Source organism: Pipistrellus hanaki (assembly GCF_964339955.1).
Source record: "Pipistrellus hanaki genome assembly, chromosome: 1".
NCBI classification, from domain to species: Eukaryota; Metazoa; Chordata; class Mammalia; order Chiroptera; family Vespertilionidae; genus Pipistrellus; species Pipistrellus hanaki.
Genome location: NC_140503.1, coordinates 122,213,237 through 122,233,958, shown reverse-complemented (window position 1 = coordinate 122,233,958; position 20,722 = coordinate 122,213,237). Strand labels below are relative to the sequence as shown.

General features: G+C 42.9%; 1 protein-coding gene across 2 annotated transcripts in view; it reads left to right on the top strand.

Moving 5' to 3' along the window:
* NEBL (nebulette) overlaps positions 1 to 20,722 on the top strand; it is a 368,782-nt gene that overhangs the window by 129,590 nt on the left and 218,470 nt on the right. For both annotated transcript variants that reach the window (XM_084868235.1, XM_084868233.1), the window contains exon 3: positions 2,818 to 2,902. In XM_084868235.1, coding sequence (XP_084724361.1) covers positions 2,818 to 2,902 — 85 coding nt within the window. The remainder of the gene's footprint in view (positions 1 to 2,817; positions 2,903 to 20,722) is intronic.

Sequence of the window (20,722 nt, the reverse complement as noted above, 5' to 3'; positions counted from 1 at the left end):
ACTTTATTTTACACAATGCATTTTTTTTTAAAAAAGGTGCTTCTATTACTTTAGCTTTAAAGTAGAGCCACGTACAGTTGCTACCCTTGAAAGATCGGTAACCTTCAGCTTTCCGAGACTGACCAGCAAATGTTACAGAACACGCCGGCATGGCCTGTCCAGCTTCATGCGTGCAGCACAGGTCAGAGGCAGCCCCAGGGTGTGGCTGACACAGAGTCTGCGGCTTCGCTTCCCCACTGAGTCAATAACTCTAGTTTTTGCCAACGTTTGAAACAAACCTGACTTTCTGGTGTCCGGGTTAGAAGAAGGAAAGCAAAAGAAAAGGAGATGTGAACGGCAGAGGGCTGTGTGTGAGACGTGATCTCCTGACAGCCCCACGTTGAGAAGCGAAGCGCAGGAATCACGCTCCCTGCAGGCCGCCCCGGCCTGTGAACTCTGAGCGCACTGCTGCTTTCTGTCGGCCTCTGGTCGTATCTGTTAAGAGTCATAAAATTCAAACTGGGCTGGTTTACGCTCTAAGAAGGCAGAAAGATGATGTAAAGCTTTTCGAAGGACGTTAATGAAAAAAGTGCTTCCAGTAAGTTAAGGGGTTTTTATCTTCAGTTATCTGGAAAGTATACGTACGTGGGACATTTCATTAATGAAGAACACTGGCAAACTGAGGCATTAATGTACGTTTTCCTACCACAGATCTGACTCCACAGGGCTACAACATGTGTCTAATTCTTATTTCAGAAGTGCTAGTGGGCTTTTGGTAGGTTGTTCAGAGTTTATTTGCATCGACAAACGGTTACTCCAGAGCCTTCTCATAGGATGCCAGGAACGGGGGATGCTGAAAAGAACCTTCTACTGGGAGAGCAGAGTTTGAAACAGCCTAGAGGCATAGAGGACTTCTGAGAGGCAACAGGGTGGACATCACCAAGGAGAGGGGCCAGCTCTTTGAAGAACAGCCTTGAGTTCCACAGCTTTTGTGGTGAGGGAACCGCAGCAGCTGAGAGACCCTGAGGACCAGCTGGGCGTGGCGAGGGTGGGGGTGGGGTGGGAGGCAGCCAGGAATCAGTGTTTGTGTCCTTACCCACACCGGGCAGTAAGTGCCTTCACTTCCCAGCAGGAGGGCCTGTGTGTTTGTATATGTGTCCATGTATGTTACATATATGATAAAACATGGTGAAGCTTTGCTGTAGCCTGACCTGCACTCTCAGGTTTTGGCTGATTGTTCTCTCCCCATCCCCCCCACTCTTCCTCCCTCCCTCTCTCTTTTCTTCTTTTCATAAGTATTTATTGAAGTCATACTGTGAGCCAGACACTCGGTAGGTGCTGAGTGTGTTCTGACAAAGGGCAGGACAGCCTGTTCTTGCTGCCACAGAACTCTCCCTGTGCTGTGAGACAGAGACACGTCAGCAGGAACATACAGATGGATATGCTAAGGATTATAATGGGGAAGAAAGTACATTCCAGGCACATTGGAGAGACCAGGAAGGCTTCCTGAAGAAATGCATCTAAGGCAAGTCCTAAGTGTTGAGGAGGAGTTTGCCAGGTAGTTGGGTGGGAGAAGAATAAGTGTTTCAGGGCAGGGGAACATTGTATGGAGACGGAGGTGGCAAAGAGAAGGGTGAACTCCATGGCCAGAGCATGATGGACAAGGGAGAAGTCCGCTGAGGCCTGATCATGGGGGAAGATAGGATGGTGGGCTTTATTCTCAGATCAGTGGGGAGCCATTGAAAGGTTTTACCCAGAGGGATAATGTAATCAGATATTTTTTACTCTTCTAAAAAACATTTGTTCGGCAATTCAGATTGGAAGGGCAAGGTTGGCAAGTGTTGTAGTTCCCTGAAGATAAATGTGGCCTATATGAAATAAAAAAATTCAGTGAAGGTAGAGAAAAGTTAGTGTAATTGAGCCATGTTTAGGAGATAGAAGCCATGGTCTTGGTGATTGATCGATAGGATGTGTGAGGTGCCAGGATAACTTCAGGTTTCTGGCTTGGGTAGTTTGGCACTAATAAAGGAAAGAGAATGCAGGGGAAGACTTGGGGTGGGAAGATGGACAGTTGCATTTCAGACTGGTTGATTTTGTGGTGGGCATGGGATATACACAAGTGGCAATGCCGTTGGATCTGGAAGAAGGGAGTAATTAGCACTTATAGAGGAGGTGCCCAAAACTGTGGGAACGAATGAGATCAACAAGAAGAAACCCACAGGACACAGGGGAAGAGCTAGATGGGGAGAAGTCAGGTCAGGAGTGTGTGATAACACAGAAATCAAGAAAAGGCATTCGGATGGAGGGAAAGCCACACGAGAGGAAGACCAAAAGGTGTCTGCTGGGTGTGTCCACCAGGAAGTCATTGTAATTGTGACCAGAGAAACTTATGGAAACAGAAGCTAGATGCCAGAATGCATAGAGTTGGGGAGAGAGATGGAGAGGAGATGAGCAGGGACAGTGAGTTTAGGCTTATTTTTAAGGAAGTCTGGTTGAAGGAGAGAATAGGTTCTAACCATCACATGCTAGAATGGTCTGTGGGGTGGATAGAGGGACAGTAAAAGGTAGGAGAGCCTTGAGCATACTTGGATGCCAATGGAAAGTAGTTAAAAGCATAAAGAGGCTGAAATTTGGGGAGGGAGTAGGAATAAATGGGTGATAGAGGGTCCTGAGAATGGAGGAGGGGGTGGGATCCAGAATAATTATAGAGATGACCTTAGCTAAGAGGAGAGACACCTCTTTCTATTGGGATCAGAGGGGAGAATAAAACATTTGGTGTGAAAGCATTGTTTTGTATTATAGTATTTTAATACATTCTTTAAAAAAATTTCTCCACAGACACTACCCGAAGCAGTCCTTCACTACTGTGGCAGATACACCGGAAAATCTCCGCCTGAAGCAGCAGAGTGAATTGCAGAGTCAGGTAATGCCTACAAGGCCTGTTTTTGTTACTTTGGTACTAAATACTGTTCACAAAGTCACTCTCTGGAGCTCCTGTCATCGTACTGTTCCCGCCGGGTCTCTGGCCGGTGTGGAGCCGAAAGCAGGCCTGGGTGGGCATTCTGGGCGGGACTGCTGAACATCTGTTGCCTCCTGGTCTTGGATCATCCTCACATTTTTGGTTGTGTTATTCACATGGGACTGGGGCAAGTAAACGAGTTCTGGTCAGAGTTAGTGTTTCCCAACAATATTGATTTATTTGGTCCCAAATATTTAAAAACATCTTATGACTAGCTTTCCCACACCACATATGCAGGGGGAGAAGAGGTGTTAACTTGACCCAGTTGCAGTGCATGCAGGGTAACACCCTGTCTGTGTGGCTCACACCAGTCACTAGCTTTGTTTTCATCTTGTCACTTTATTCATATTTCTTTCATATGTCACACTGACAGCATGAACAAAGTTTAGAACACCACATTTGGCTCCCAGTCAACCATTTTGGTTGGAAACCTGCCTTCAATATGGCGAAACACATTGGTTAAGACCAGGGATTTGAACGGGAGTGTTTTTCGCAGGGATGCCTCTTCTTTTCCGAAGAAACCCAGCGCGCTCCCCTTCGGTGTGGTTTCCTGCCGACCATGGTATAGAAAGGTTCTGAGGAACAACACTGAACCTACCGGTCAACATTGTACAGGCACACTTCATTTTATTGCACATTTTATTGCAGATATTGCATTGTTTTTTTTTTAAAAAATAAATTAAATGTAAAACCCTCTACCAGCAAAAAGAATATGACTCCATGAAGGCCAGGATGATGGTTAGCACTTTTTAGCAATAAATAGTTTTAATTAAGTTATGTACATTGTTGTGTTTTTTTTTTTTGGTTTTTTTTTTAGACATAATATTATTGCACACTTAATAGATTACAGTAGAGTATAAAGAATTTTTACTGGAAAACCAAAAATGTAACCTGACTTGCTCTGTGGCCACCTTTGCTTCAATGCTGTGGTCTGGAACCGAACCCACAGGGAGGCAGGCCTGTGGTGAAATGACCCCGCGGATGGGGATGTGATCCTCCAGATGCTGTTCATTGTTGGGGACCTTGGACCAGCCACTCTGATCCTTTGTGCTAATGTAAAGTGAGATGATCTATCTTATCTGCTCTGTCTTGAGGGTAACTGCAAGTATCAAATAGGTATGAAAGCATTTTGAAGAGTTAAAAAATATATGAGTGTGGAGGCTTATTATTATTATTATCCCTGAAACTCCTTGCTATGAAAAAGGGAGAAGAGAAGAATGTGTGAAGGAAAGAGATGTCTAGCTAGTACTCTTTGGAAAGTCAGACTGTAGCTATTCTTAATGAGAATAGTTAGCTGTCAGTTGCTCTGGATCTAATTATTTCCTCAGGTTTGTCAGAGGGGGGATAGTAGATCCCATCATCTTCTCTCCGGGAGACTTGGGACCACTTCCCAGTCCATTTAATTCCTGGGGTCTTCAAACTATGGCCCGCGGGCCACATGTGGCCCGCAGAGGAGTCTGATCCAGCCCGCCAGGTTTTTTGGGCAGTGAGCGCAGCCGAGGTGTTACAGTAGGAATTAGTAGTTCATATAGTCCGGCCCTCTAGCTCTCTGAGGGACCATGATCTGGCCCCCACTTTAAAAAGTTTGAGGACCCCTGAATTAGAGGAACTGTAGCTCAAAATAGAGTTTACTGTTGGTTCACAATGCCACGAAGACGTGGCTGGCCATTCGTTTTTTGGTTTGTGTAAAATGCTAATTTTTGTTTGTTGAGCCATTAGTTCAAAACATTGAGAGCTGGCCCAAGAGAGGCACCATTGAGGGCGGGCAGGAGCACCCTTTGCTCGTTCACTCCGCGGAGGGAACCAGAACTTGGCCCCAGTCTTTGCAGATCCAGTATGCCTTTCTTCTCAGCAAGTGAGGGTTAATTAGATAACTCTGCAGCAGTACTTTGAGCACACTGAAAAGCAGAACTAGATTAAGCAATCAAATATTTGTTTCCTATCAGTTATATATCCTTGTTCTGTGTGAAATAATTTATAATTAGCTAATCCTCTCTTCACTGAGCTCACAGGGTGTCTGAGGATACAGGACTATACCCCTCAACCAAGAGTGTCTATGTTTAATTTACATTATCCTTAGGATAAGTACTCCATGCTGGGGCAGGATTTGAACGGAGCCTTAAAGGTTAGGAAAGGATCTGGGTATGGCTGGGCCACGGTGGCTCAGTGTTTGAGCACTGACTCATGAACCTGGAGGTCACGTTTCAATTCCAGGTCAAGGCACATGTCCTGGTTGTGGGCTCAATCCCTAGTAGGGAGTGTGTGGAGACAGCCTATTGATGATTCTCTCTCTCATTGATGTTTCTATCTTTCCCTTTCCTTTCCTCTTTCTGAAACATTAAAAAAAGAAAGAAAGGATCTGGTCTGATCCCTGGTCTCCTTCCGTTGGAATGCACATGCTCCCTTTGGGTTCAGTTAGTGATCATTGGGTGCCTTCAGCTTGGCCCAGGGATAAATATTTAATGTGTCTTACCTTGTGCCTGATTCTAGAAATGAAAATTAAAAAGTAGCTCACTGTTTTATGAAAGGCTGATTTTATTCTCCCTCATATAGCAAGTTGCAAGCTTCAGAGGCAGCATGAACAAATATGATAGGCTGGTGGGACAAGAGCAAATAGAGGCATTCACAAAGCACTATGGGGTCTCCAAGCAGTGATCAGGTAAAGGCATGAGAGTATATTTTGCTCAAATATCATTTCCTCTAAGAAATGCAAGACTTCATAAGGCAGACAGTGTAGGGAAGTTCACGTCAATTAAAAAAAAATGTGTTGAATTGAGGTAGGAACTGGGGAGGGGGGTATAAAGGCTTCATCTTCACCATCAATCTTGCTCTATTTGGGCACATAATTTTACATATATTATTGCATTTAATCTCCCACAGCCCTATGAGGCAAGTATTTATTATGATCTCTAGATGAAACACTCAACCTTTAGAGAATATAGCTAACTTGCTCTTGCAAACTCACTAAGGAGTTGAATTTGGAATAGAACCTAGTTCTGTGCCCATACTCTTCTAGTCCCTTTACTCAGGGACATCTAGAAAAAGAGATATGTAAGCAAAAAACTGCAGTACAATGTGATACTGCAGACTATGAAGGTAGAATTTTGCAAAAAGTGCAAAAGACACACAGAGGAAGAACTCCATCATCATCATCATCATTATTATTATTATTATTATTATTCTGTTTGAGAAATGGAAGCTCCATAAGAACATTTCTATTTAATATGTCTTAATGGTAATATTCATTAGTGAAAATTGATTCAATTTTAACATATTAAATTATTTGCTTTTGTGGCAGAGCATTTTCTTAGAGTTTTGATGTGAAGAATTCTGAATAGCTCAACAGTTTGGGTGGAAAATTGACTATTAATATTTTGATAACTTGTGGTGCTAAAAGAGTAAAATTTATTCATAAACTTTAAGTTTTGACATTCTGAAATCCTTTAGAATTGTTTGGTTAAAGCTAATTTTTTTCTTTCCATTCATTAACTTTCCTCCCCTCCCCTCCCCTCCCCTCCCCTCCCCTCCCCTCCCCTCCCCTCCCCTCCCCTCCCCTCCCCTCCCCTCCCCTCCCCTCCCTTCCCCTCCCCTTTCTGTGTTATAAACACAGCTAGCATTTTTAAGTGTTAGATCTTCTTAAGCTTTTTAGGGATCTACTAGTATATTAGATGCCAGATTGTCCTAATAAAACATACGAAATATTGGAGACTAAGTGAGCAAACTATGAGTTAGCTTTTAAGAAGTAGATCTAGGCAGTGGCTTACAGGCATTATGCAGTCCAGTTTGCAAATAACTGTTGCTTGTGCACTTGGCCAGCCACTGACCATGGGGGATGTGGACTGACTTGGAAGTTGGTAGAGGAGGGAGGGAAGGAGGGAGGGAAGGAGGGAGGGAGGGAGGGAGAGAAGCACTTCCATGTCACTAGCTCTTTTTTCATCACAGGATGAGCTGCTTCAAAGAAATAACAAATGGTGGTTAGGCGCCCCCACTTGCCCACAGAGTCCATTCAGCAAGGAGTGAAAGGAAATGCCACCTCTAGTGGTATTAGCGACATTATCCTTTGCCTGTAGGGCATCAAGGCTATATAGCATACTTTTATTGGAAGAAGAGGCACAGATGTTTTGAGTACTTTGAATAAGGCTCTGCAGACTTCTTAAAGCCTTGGAAATGGTTCTTCAAATGGAATTCGGGGCGGAAGCCCCTCTAGAAAAGAGAGCAGAACAGGGCTGTTGTCGCTGGAGCAGGAAGCAGGCCCCTGTGCTCTCCATGTCCCCTGGCTTCTCCTCACCCTCCCTGCCCAGGGCCCGGCTGATCATCTTAGGAAGCTCTGGGCCTAGACAGGGCAGAGTTTTGAAGCCACTGCTCCAAACAAAGATGAAATGTTAGCTACTTCCCACTTAGTTGTTTATGGGATGGGCTTAGCTGTTTGCAATCATCCTGAAAATAATAGAGATTTGGGGCTCACTGTGTCCTTGGATGCAGTATGTGTGATTTATGAGTGCTCCAAGATGAAAGGTTGAAAGTGATTATGGAGAGAATACAAATCATTCTGGAACCTTTGAGTCTTCATTTTGTAATTTGTGCTGATTCTTTTTTAATCTTTCACATTTCTGTGGAGGCATAAAAAACATGGCTCATAGGGAAGGAATATGAAACAGGATAGTAGGAAGTGTGAGAAGGTAATGTGGTTTTTTTTATGGGGAACATAATAGTTAGACATCTTAGTAGGAGAAATTAAGACACATGTTTAGCATAAACCCCTGGAAGTTCAAGGAGGCAGTGTGTGATATGCATTCTCTTCCTGTGGCTTGTTCTTGGCATCTTCCTGCAGCTCCTTATTCTAAGTCGCAATGCGTCCGAGGGTTTTTCTCTCAGTTATCTGTCATCTAACCAACCGAGTAAGGTGTTAAATAATTACCTAGAGCAAGAGTCTTCTCAGGTGGCAGTTGCATTTTAATTGGGTGTCATTGAAGACTGACTTCCTTCAGAGCAATGAATCCCTGACTGTGGAACTTTAGCTACTGTCCAAAGATGATTGGAGAGCTATTTTGGAAAGCCTCCTAAGTATGATTCAAATTTCATGCCAAATTTTATTTGCCAACAAATCAAGTGTCAAATTCTATGCTAGATGCGGGGATGCTATAGTGAGCAAACCCAGACGAAGCCCTCCCTCTCAGGGGACTTACGGTCTAGGGGGAGAGGATGATAAATTAACAAAAGGAGGTAAAATTGAACACATGACAAGAGGTGCAGAGAGAAGCTGTGTAGATTTTAATTATGTTTCAAAACATTTTCAGGGAGCTGGAGGTCTGGGCACCTTCCGGCAGACAGATCCATATGGGACCCGAGAGTGGTCGGCTGCATCCTGCCAGCTGCGGATCCCGTTTCTAAATGCGTATCTTCTGTTTGCATTTCCTGGTCCGAGCTGACTGCTTTTCGCTCTCCTCTTCCCTCCCCTTATCTCATCCGACAACCTCAGACTTCCAAACAGGAAGGCTGCCTCTCCCGAGAATTTTTGTTGGTAATTCTTGTATTCTGCTCATCTTAGGCGAGGAGCCTTTTTATATTTGCCTTTTAATTTTTCACTTTCTTTGAACCTCATTTTGGGGGCTTTACAGCTCCCATCTTTTGATTTTTCACCACCCGATGCTGTATTCTGATCCCACGGTGCCGCTTCTCCCTTCCCCCAATAAGCGCTTTCTCGTGTGGAAGGTAAAAGTTCACAAGCAGAAGCTTCAGCATGCTTTTCAAGGTGGCGAGGCAGGGGAAAGGATGAGAGATTATGTTTCACATATCGGAAGGGTTGAATGTGAATAAGGACTTCAAAGGAGAAATATTAATTCACCCAATGGGGCACGTTCCTTTTAGGGAACATAACATGCTGAGCAGATGTTAACTCTAACCCTGCCATTCCCCATAAGCCAGATTGTTTTTCTAGTTTCCTTCTGGGTGAAATGATGCAGGAGACAAACATGCTGATAGTGACAGGCAGGAAAATAACCAAGATGTTTTGATTTGCTGTGTCAGGCCGAGGTTTTAGGGTCTTTCACCATAGAGGTCTGGTCTTCTGTTCCCACCACCCAAAGTGACCTGTATTCTTTCCGTCTGCGCTCTGAGTCCCAGCCTAGTGGCCCTCTGCCTTCCGGGCTCATCCTGTCTCCTTTGGTGGAGGGTCTGTCTGGACTGCACTTGGCCGTCAAGCCACAGCCTGTGTGTTCTTATTCCCAGGGCCCTGGAATTGGCCATTCGAATAACCAGCCCATCAATATTGTGGCTCTGGGGTCATGAATATAAGAGCTGCAATGAGGAAACTGTGTTAAAATATTACATTAATGTATTTTGTTTTGTTTTTCTTTGCTGTTAATTGTGCTCTGCCATACTACCTCACACTATGGGTCCAGAGAAGGAAGAGTGAACCCACTTTGGGAAGGAGGGGTCCCACGTGCAGGGTAATGCCTATCACTGGTCTGGCCATGGCGGGTTGTAAAAGTTTAGGAAGAAGGCAGAACAATCAGAGAGTGAAGTACGACTACCCCTCTCTCTTCTGGCTGAACTTTTTTGAAAAGGAAGATAGAGAAGCGTTAGGTAGGTGGAGAGAGAGTGAGAAGCAGAGAAGACCACTCCGCAAGATAGACTCTGAGCTGTCTGCTAGCTCAGCAGTGAGCCTGGGGCCCCCACAGCAAGGCGGGCAGAACTTGAGTTCCATTTCCCAGCCTTCTAGTGTCTCCGTGGCATGGAAGGTGATGGAGTTCCAGTGCTCCTTGTGGAGAGATACCCAGGTGCTTGCTGGGAGCTCCCAGCGGGGGTGTGCAGGCAGGGAGTAGTCGTAGGGCCTCAGTGAGCAGGAAGGAAGGGCGGATTCAGCAAGTGATACCAGGCTCTTTCCAGTCAGGGAGGATGCACCACGAGGTCCCAGCCACCGTCTTCAGCCTCAGACACCAGCAGGACACCCGGTGATGGAGAGGACAGGGATGCCACTGAGGACAAAGCAGTTCGAGGAGAGAAGGGGTCTGAGTCTGAGACTTCCCTCCTCCTGCTCCCTGAGGCCACTGAAGCCGCCTCTGCTCGCACACACATAGATACGATCTTGGAGAGGGGCTGGGAAGCAGGAGGAAACCTGAATTTACCCAAGTTGGTTGTCTAAATCATTGAATGGGGTCATGTTAATGGTTGGGAATAAATTTAGCGCCTCTCACTTTGACTTGTGAGAAATAGCAGAGCAGTTATAGGAAATAAGGACAGTGTACTTATTTATATTTTCTCAGTAGATGGTAACTAAGTTGCTAACCTTTGATTTTATTTGGTAAAATATAGCATTAGATCAGCCATCAGGAGAGCTGGGTTCTAGTCCTGCCTCTGCCACTAAATGTGACTTTGGGCACCACTGATGTTTTCCGGGCATAAAATAATGGGTTTTAACTAACTGATCTCTAAAATGCCTTCTAGTTGTGATGATCTTGATTGTAGTACAAAAAAGTTCTGCAATCACATGTGCAGGTCACAATAAAAAAACTTGAAGAAAAGGAACCATTGTGCTTTCTTTTCTGCCAAAATCGGACCTGCCATTGCATTTGACCATTCTCTAGGTTAGTCTCAGATATTGCCTGAAGGTCCTAACTGGGAGGTCACATAGGTCTGATAAAGTTGATTGGCAAATCAGTTTCACATTTGAAGCTATGCCTAATTTTACACCAGAGGACAAAAGACAAAACTACTTACAGTCATAATATAGGTTCATTGATAGCAACTAGTCTTTAGTCCTGTCTGCTTTCCAAATTTATGTAAAAGTAACTAGAATATAACTCTACACATTAGTATACCTTTAGAAAATGTCTTAGTGATTTTATTTCACTTCCTTTATGCATTCTTTAAATATTTCTTCCTAAATGACTTTGATTGATTATATGGTAGGTCTTGTACTTTCAAAGTTGGTCTGTTGTCTGTACAGTGCTACTGTCTTCTTCTTTTTTTTTTTTTTTTTTAACCACCCCTTTTTCCTTTCTGGAAGCAGTTTGTTTGCTGAGGCCCACAGCCTTGAGTTGATTCAATGGACAGCAACAGTTGCTCAAGAATATAACGTGGTCTTGCTCAGTTCAGTGCTTCTCTATGCTTCCTCACCATGAGCTGCTCACTCAAAGCAAGTCCATTTCACTAAATGAGTAGGTATGGAGGGGACTGTTTCTTAATACTCTTAATTAATTAATAACGGAGTTAGACAAAACCTCTTGGGAGTAATTTCAAAGGCAGCCAGCAGCACGCAGTTGGCCTTATTGGTATCCTGAATGTTTCAACTCTCCTAAAGGATCTGTGTTTTCTTTGAGCAGAAATTATCTGGCCTAATTATCATTTCATGTCATCTCAGAACTCTGTTATAGCTCCTACGGACTTCAGAAGGACCTCCCACTGGAATTCTACAGGGGCCTTGTAAAGGTGGAAACTGACTCAAGAAATTTTATGTAGAAAGCTGACTAATTGGCTTCATACTTTAAAAAAGTGTCCACTGGAACAATCACTGTATTGTATTTGGAAATGGGATCTCTACTTGGGCTTCTGAAAATGTTGTTATACATTTTTTAAATTAAAAATGCTAAAAGAGAACAATTAGAATTTCCCTCCCTTCCTTCATCACATCCCATCTCTCTCTTGATTTTTGGTAAAATCAAGGGCCATGATAATGGTCAACTGGAAATTAGATAACACAAATTAAGTCCTTACTAGGAAGGAAATTCTGGGCACCTTTTGACTGATTCTTGAATTCTTCTCTGTGTGGAATTGTTTTTATTTCAAGGGAATCTATAATTTCTAAATATATTCAAGGGGAATCTAACAAATATCTTTAGCTAGATTTGCTTCCTAAGCACACAGTAATTTTATTTTTTAATTTTTAAAGAATATATTTTTATTGATTTCAGAGAGGAAGGATGGGGAGAGAGAGGTAGAAACATCAATGATGAGAGAGAATCATTGATCGGCTGCCTCCTGCATGCCCCACATAGGGGATAAAGCCTGAAACCCAGGCATGTGCCCTGACCTCGTGGTTCATAGGTTGATGTTTAATTACTGAGCCACACCAGCTGAGCAACACAGTACTTTTAGATGCAAAATGACTAAATATAGGGTGGGACAAAAGTAGGCTTATAGTTGTTTGTCTGGAAATTAGCACAATAATTAATACTAATGATACAAGAATAAACTCTTTCACATACTCACAATTGTAAATCAACTTTTGCCCCATTCTATATATTAATGTTTTTAAACATCTGTTTTTATCTTTGTCCTTTCTTGTTGTTTTTACTACTTACTTATTTTTATTGATTTCAGAGAGGGAGAGGAAGAAAGAGCTAGAAACATCAATGATGAGAGAGAATCATTGATTGGCTGCCTCCTGCATGCCCTTACTGGGGATTTTGCCCACAACCCAGGAACGTGCCCCTGGCTGGAATTGAACCTGGGACTCTTCAGTCCTCAGGCAGACCCTCTATCCACTGAGCCAAACCAGTTAGGGCTGTGTTTTGTTGTTTTTATAAACTATATTTTTATTGATTTCAGAAAGAAAGGGAGAGGGAAAGAGATATAGAAACATCAATGATGAAACATCCTGGTTCATAGGTTTACACACACTGGCCAGGCTTTGTCCTTTGTTTTAAATTTTAAACTAGAGGCTAGATATCTTACCAATTTAATAGTTATTATTTAATAACCATGCTAAACTATTGTCAGGATTATATTTAAATTTTGATGATCATGTGATAATGTATGAAATGAAGTAGGAACAATGGAAGGTACTTTTATGAAAAACAGGAGTCTTTCAAGAATGAAGAGTTAGCCGGGACCGGTTTGGCTCAGTGGATAGAGCGTCGGCCTGCGGACTGAAAGGTCCCGGGTTCGATTCCGGGCAAGGGCATGTACCTTGGTTGCGGGCACATCCCCAGTGGGGGGTGTGCAAGAGGCAGCTGATCGATGATTCTATCTCATCGATGTTTCTAACTCTCTATCCCTCTCTCTTCTTCTCTGTGAAAAATCAATAAAATATATTAAAAAAAAAAAGAATGAAGAGTTAAACAGTTTCTTTAGAAGTGGACAGATGTCTTTCTAATTTTTTCTTGGCATTAATTACAAATGAAACATCATGGCATTCCTGATTTCAAACATTTACTAGCAAAGAAATCTTATTTAATTATTTCCTGTAATTTTTTTCTATAGAAAGCTGTTTCAATTATTTATTGGTTTAATTTCCATCTACTGAATGCCTCCTTTGCTCAAACTTGCCTGCTGCTGGGCTGAGGGTGTGTGTGGAGAGAAGCCAGCCGCAGTGCAGAAAAGGAGCAACTACAGGAGACATGACCCCTGACTTCTAGGTGTTTATTGGGTCTCCTCAAAAGATATGCTCCAAATTCTGTAAACAATGATTTTTTTTTCTATACCCCACTTAGCTATCCCCCCTCATTCTCCACCAAAATGTTTATTCCTGTGAACGGAAGCCCCAAATGACTCCCTTTCTTTTTACATAGATCAAATAGTACTAATTGACCTGAGAAACATTGTACTGGAGAAGAGATGATCTTTTAGCTGGTTTTGAAAACAACTCTTTCTGTTGCTTCCTTATCCACACCACCCTGGCCAGCACCTGTGCCCTTTCATAAACTATTTGTAGAGCTTGATCTTTCTTAAAAAATGTGCATATATTGTTTTTTGACCACTTGAGGGACACAGGAAAACCTCTTCAATAAAATTCACCTTTTTGGGGGGTTATCAGCAAAATCAGATCATGCCATCAGTAATATCCCAACCCTCTTGTTATCCTCCAGACTCCAGAGAGGGACTCCTAATCTTTTTTTTTTTTTTTTGAGTCATTGACCCCTTTGGAAATTTGATGAAAACTATTGACCTCTCCTTTGTAAAAGGTACAAAAGCATAAATATGTAAATGTTAAAATCTAATTGTAGAGAGTCCACGGGAGCACAAAGGCCATTCATCCAGCGTCCCAAGCTTAGGGAGTGGCCAGGCTGGCCCATGAGAGGAACAGGGCAGAAGACCTGGCTGGGCTTAGAGGTCTAGCAGAGACTAGATGATGGCCACTGGAAGATTATAGATTCCTTGTCTTCCAAGCACAAATTTATTTTATCTTGATTAAATGTTAGCTATTTTGTTTGTGACTATGAAATGTTACTGCCCAAAAAATAAGCAATCTAGCAACAACTTTTAAAACTTAGAAATACATATACTCTTTGGCCCAGCAGTTTTACTCCTGGAAATCACTCCTATAGAAACAAGATCACCAGCATATAAAGCATATGTGCAGGAATCTCAAGGACAGCATTGTTTGTAGTGGTAAAAAACTGGAAACAGAGTGAAAGCCCACCAACAAGTAGAATAAATTGTAATAATTTATACCATAGAATATTATGCAGCCACTAAAAAGAATGAATAGAGGTATACCAGATACCTTGGATGTCTATGAGGGATTATTCAGTGAGAAACACAGATACAGAATGGCATATAAATTACAAAACTCTCCCTGTGTGCATGCATGTGCATATCAATGTCTGTATGGACATATGTCTAATTAGGATTATATGTAAAGGGAGATAAATATGAATTAATATATACTAGGCTGTTAACATTGGTTCTGGGGGCTTATCCATGAGTATAAAAATAAAGGAGAAAGAAGATTGCAATAATTAAAAAACCCCCACCATATATATGAAGGCATTAATGTATTTCTATAAAATTTTAAAAAGAAATTTTTAAAAGAAATAATTTTAAAAAGAAATAAAATAATTTAGAAACATATTTGCTTGTATACATGTAGTTAAAGCTTTCTTCTTTTTACTTCTTTTATAGTCAGTAATACTAGAGCTTTTCAGCTTAGTTATGCCAGCCTGGATCTCCTTGCTGATTTATTATATTAGACTAGAGGCCCGGTGCATGAAATTTGTGCACTGGGATAGTGTCCCTCAGCCCAGTCTGCACCCTCTCCAATCTGGGACATCCCTCTCACAATCGAGGACTGCTGGCTCCCAACTGCTCGCCTGCCTGCCTGATTGCCCCCTAACCACTCCCCTGGCAGCCTGATTGACACCTAACTGCTCCCCTGCTGGCCGGGTTGCCCCTAACTGCCTGCCCCTACCGGCCTGGTCACTCCTAACTGCCCTCCCCTGCTGGCCTGGTCTCTGCCCCCAACTGCCTTCCCCTGCTGGCCTGGTCATCCCTAACTGCCCTCCCCTGTTGGCTTGGTTGCCCACAACTGCCCTCCCCTACTAGCCATCTTGTGACCACATGGGGGCGCCCATCTTTTGCAAGTGAGGGTGTGGTGGTCAATTTGCATATTATCTCTTTATTACATAGGATGGATTTCCAGTGACTTATTGCTCCAAAGTTATTGTTCTATTATTGAGTGTCTACTTTCTGTCTGGAGTACCCAGAGAACTAGATGTTTGTGTGTGTGTGTGTGTGTGTGTGTGTGTGTGTGTGTGTGACTGTTTACAGCTGCATTTGAGCTTCTTCCCCTCAGACTGTTATTATCCTGTTGGTTGGAGAGCATAGGTAACTGTACTCATGTTAGAAACAACCTAAAAATGTATACCATAATTCCATTTTTTGTCCAAAGATCTTGAGAGAGGATAGCACTGAAAGAATTTTTAGGAAGTGCTAGAGGAAAAAGAAGTGTGAGGTGTACCTATAGATCATTGTGTCTCAAAATTGTGGTTTTCTGCATCTAGATACCAGGTGATCATGTTGAAAATGTTCATATGTGGGCATGGCCTCAGACCCACTAAGAGAAGCCCCAGAAATCTGCCTTTTACTAAGTGCCCTAGGTAATTATGCATGTACATATTTGAGAGCCAATTCCACCAAAGTTTATTCCAGATAATGAACTCGCCTGGCATCCCTCCTCTCTTTAATGCCCCCTCCCCACCAGAATTTTACCAAAACTTTTCCATAACCTTGAACTCCTTTATGGCTGAGGAAAGCTTAGCTGTTTTGCCAATTCGAAATGATTTCCCACACTGCTGCTTTGTAGGATTGACATGCATCTGTAGGTGGAATAGTTGGAGTCCCATGTGGCTGTGATAGGCTTCTGAAGATATGTACCATTGCTCAGGCTCCATGTTAAGGAAATATAAATAAGAGAAGGAACACTTTCATTCCATTTTAAGACATTTAAATATTTGACTCAAGATGCTCCAATAAAGTTTCCTAATATTTTGTTTTCATCTGTTTGTTCATTAATAATATCTACATTTTAGAGGAGATTGTATGAAGAGAAAACTTTTTCAGACAAAATTGTTACTGCTAAACATGTACAATTTCATTCAGAATGTAAAGAAATCAATGTAGGTCAGGAAAAGATAGAATGGTTTTAAAAACCAACAGTCTGATGGTCAAATTAAAATCTCACATAGCAGAGTCAGTATATACATGTATTTATATATACACATATAAGAGCGAATTCAGGTTATAATGCATTTTTGGTAACTGCAGAAGTTAAACGAGTTTGCACAGATGCTGCTTTTTTTTTTTTTTTTTATCTTGGGACTACTTTTGGAACTGAAAGTATTTTTCAGATATCTAAGATTTATCTCCTTTACACACATTTTTCTCCACCCTTTTATCTAAAATATCAAAATAATTGAAGCAAAGGCTAAAAGTGGCATTATGTGACTGTTTTTCCACATCCCTCATGAGACTGTGCCTGTGTAGACAACAACCTTAGCACTATTCTGGTTAGAAAGGCCAGGTGTGAGAACCTTTTATCTCCTCAGCAGGATATATATACAACCCAAGTCAATGCAAGAAACCCAGGACATTATCTCTCAATCAATAATCATCGATTGAGTCGAGTTGGTTTCGAAGCTGTGGATTAGGTACCATGAGGGATACAGAAGGAAAGTCCTGATTTCTGTCTTTGAAGAGTAATCTGGTTCCGAAAGAAGTTCAAGTTATGACATGATTCCATAATAAAAGGCCCTTTCAACAAATCCCAGGAAACCAGCATGAAAGGCCTGATTGTGGGCCGGGGAGGTGGTGGAGAGCAGGGACTTTAGTTGGCAGAGAAGCAGTTGGACAGGAACTAGACATGAGGAAGGCCTGAGTGTAACCTATAAAACGGTTTCCACCCAGGAGATGTCAGCTGGATGGCAAGTAGATGGTCATCAGGCGAGTTTGTGCCCTGGAGGGTGGGAGAAGCTCTAGAAACACATGATGCAGCCCTTTAGGTATCTTATGAATTGCAAAGAAAGTTGGAGCAATTAAAGAAGTCCAGTGTGAGGAAGTTAGGAGTCTGGATCAGGGTAGTGACTATGAAATTAGAGGCAAAACTTAGAGCTACTTTTGGAGAAAACTGGGTATTAGGGTTAACTTGGAAAACAAATTAAGACATATAGTAAAATATTTGGGGAGCTATTAAACTCATCACGGGTTTAATCTGAGACACTATAAATTAGAAGGGAAACAATGGTTTGTGGTGGGAAGCAAACCCAATAAACTGTTTTTTTGAATCTTTAATTTTCTGTAAGTTTTTGATTTTAGAAGTTTACTCCCTATATAATAAAAGCCTAATATGCCAAGTATCTGGTTGTCTGGTCATCTGGTTGTCCATTCAACCAAAGGATAATATGCTAATGATATGCTAAGGCTGCTCAATCACTGACTATGACGTGCACTGACCTCCAGGGGGGAGGCAGTTGACTGGTTGACCAGCTGCTATGATGTGCACTGACCACCAGGGTGCAGACACTCCAACCTGTAGGTTAGCTTGCTGCTGGGGTCTGGCTGACAGGGACTGAGCGAGATGGGTCGGACATGGCCTGGAGCCCTCCCATGGTTCCTCCCCAGCTGGCCAACCTCCCACATCCCTCCCTGGCCCCGATAGTGCACTGGTGGGATCCCTCAGCCTGGCCTGTGCCCTCTTGCAATCCGGGACCCTTTGAGGGATGTTGGAGAGCTGGTTTGGGCCTGATGGTAGAACGACTGGTTGCTATGATATGCACTAACCATCAGGGGGTAGAAGCTGACCCTAATAGTCAGTGCACTCCCACAGGGAAAGTGCCACTCAGCCAGAAGCGGGTCTCATGGCTGGTGAGAGCAGCAGCGGTGGTGGGAACCTCTGTCCAATGGCTTAGGCCCACTACCCTCCCCTCCTCACACACACACACACACACACACTGCTCCTCCCCCTCAGCCGTTAGTCAGACATTCTTCAAGGGCTCCTGGACTGCGAGAGGGTGCAGGCTGGGCTGAGGGACCCCCTAGAATGCATGAATTTTATGCAGTAGGCCTCTAGTATATAATAAAATATAAAAATTATGTAACTGATCTTTGACATGGTGAATAGTCTATAATTCAAGATAACTTTGTAAGTGGTAAGTGCTAGATGATTAAATTCTGGTGTTTATCTTGCAAAATAACCTGCTGTTGTGTAAGACTGTTTTTCCTGCATAGGGTGCAAAGCTCTGTTACGATTATTTGTGAATAATTTTTTGTGACTCGTGGTAGTAAGATTATTATAAATTAACATTTAAAAGAACAGTGTTTCATCACCATAAAAGAACCTCCCACCTTCTCACATCAGGGATACTTTCCTCTTATCTAAAATGTACCTACTTTTTGTAGAAGTTGGCATTTACCCTGAACTAGGACTTTTTTTTCTCCAAAAGGAAAAAAGAAATATGCTTAGAAAAACCCAACTAAGCAAAACAAATCACCTTGATTACTTCTTATGAAGAAAAACAAAAAACAAAAACAGGCTTTATTTATTTATTTGTGTGTGTGTGTGTGTGTGTGTGTGTGTGTGTGTGTGTGTGTTTTGAGATCAATTCATAGTTGGGAAATAGTGATATTAGGAAAATAGAGAACCTGTAGGGTTATTCTGTATTGTGGGTGTCAAGAATGAGTACATCAACGTGCTACCCAACAGCAAGGAGGCCAGTTTTTATTTTCTATTGGAAAACAAAGCATAGGATTATTAAAAATAAAAATAAAAAAAGACTTAGTTTTAAAAAGTGTGTTCACTTGCTAAGGAACATTACGGGCTAAGCTTCTACAATTTGGTCACATGTGGGGGGGTTACTTAACCCCTGATGGCTGGAATTTGGGCTTTACCAATAATGGTATTATTTTCCTGTTTGTTTTTTTAATTTATTTTTTATTTCCCTGGGCTATCTGTGATAATGCCATACGTTATCCTGTAAGTCATTTATTCGGAAGACTGTGAAATTATGTCCCCCTTACAAACTGGAAAAACCTTTGGGTAGGAAGTAGGAAGAATCGTTTGGCCGTGTGCCACTCTGTGCCGTCTACGGCTTCCTTTGGTACAGCGGCCCCAGCACCTTCGAGGACCATCCGGGTGCCAGGGGTGCCACACCACTTCAGAGGTGCCAGTCTCCCTCCTATATCAAGTCCTCCTTCTCCCCATGGACTTTTTGTCAGCTGACTCATCCCAGTGGGGTAGGACCTGGTGTCCAGGTCTGACTTCAGATTAGTTTTTTTTAAAAAACATTTTTAACATTTTTAATCTTTTTACTTTGAAATTTATCTTTATTGTTGAAAGTATTTACAGATGTCCCCTTTCCTCCCAATGACCCATTCCCCCTGCACCTACCTCTGCCCCCACAGGCCTTCACCACACTATGTCTGTGTCCATGGGTTATGCATATGTGCATATAAGCTCTTTGATTAATCTCCCCCCCCCCCCATTCCCGGCCCCCACCTGCCCTCTGGGAGTCATCCTTCTGCTTTCTGGAGAGAAAGTGGGGTCCATAGAGGACAGTAAGAGGATCCTTGCTAGCTCTCCACTTCTCCCTCGCACTTCCCGTCCTCACCCTCTGTGCCTGGTTCCCATCTGGGCCATCGGTGGCCGTCTGACCAGTGCCTTTCCTTCCTCCCTTTCTTATGCGTGATTTCCCTTCAGTGAATCAGCTTTCTCACACATCTTTGTCAGTCTCCCAAACGCAGGCCACCCAGAAGGACCAGAAATACAACTGCCTGGCGTCCTCTGCTCCATGGTCACTTCTATCCATTTGGGGGTATGACTTTCTCTTTTCTATTTACAATAAATATTTAACCCTTCCATCCCCAAGTCCAGACTTTAGATCTAAACAGATTCTTACACACTTGACTTTTTTTCTGCAGACATTTCTCTCCCTCCTTGGCAAATGCTGGTCTCCTGCCTTGTTTGTTTACCCATGAAGGGCTTCTCTCTCTTCAGAGATCTGTTGTTTGCGGAAGTCCAGCATTCTGCAATGCCATGCAGGCTGGAAGGACGGTAGGCTTTGTTTGGCCAGGAAAAGTCACTTTTGACTGGGAAAATGTCAGACCAGAGTCCCCCACAGTGCAGCTTCTGGCACTAAGTCAAACCGCCCCTTCAGCTGTGGCTTAGGGCCCCCGTGTGGCATTCCCTGGGCCACACTAGGGTGATACCAACACTGCATAGTCGAACGATGACACCTCTGTCATGGTGGCTGTTGTTCCCTTTGGCCCCTCTGCCTCGGGGCCGAAGTCCTTTCAGAGAGTCAGCGGTGACACTGGCACAGGCGGGCATCCAAAATGTGGACGGTGGCACTGGCACAGGCGGGTGTCCAAAATAGAGCAGTTCAGGGCTGCAGCTGGAGCTTAAGTTTTTACGTCTTTCATCAGGGAAGCAAGTGCTTTCCAGTAAATGACTGTATTGCTTGAAATCATCGGCCTGTGTCATCCTCATTACGTTTCTTCATCATTATGGTT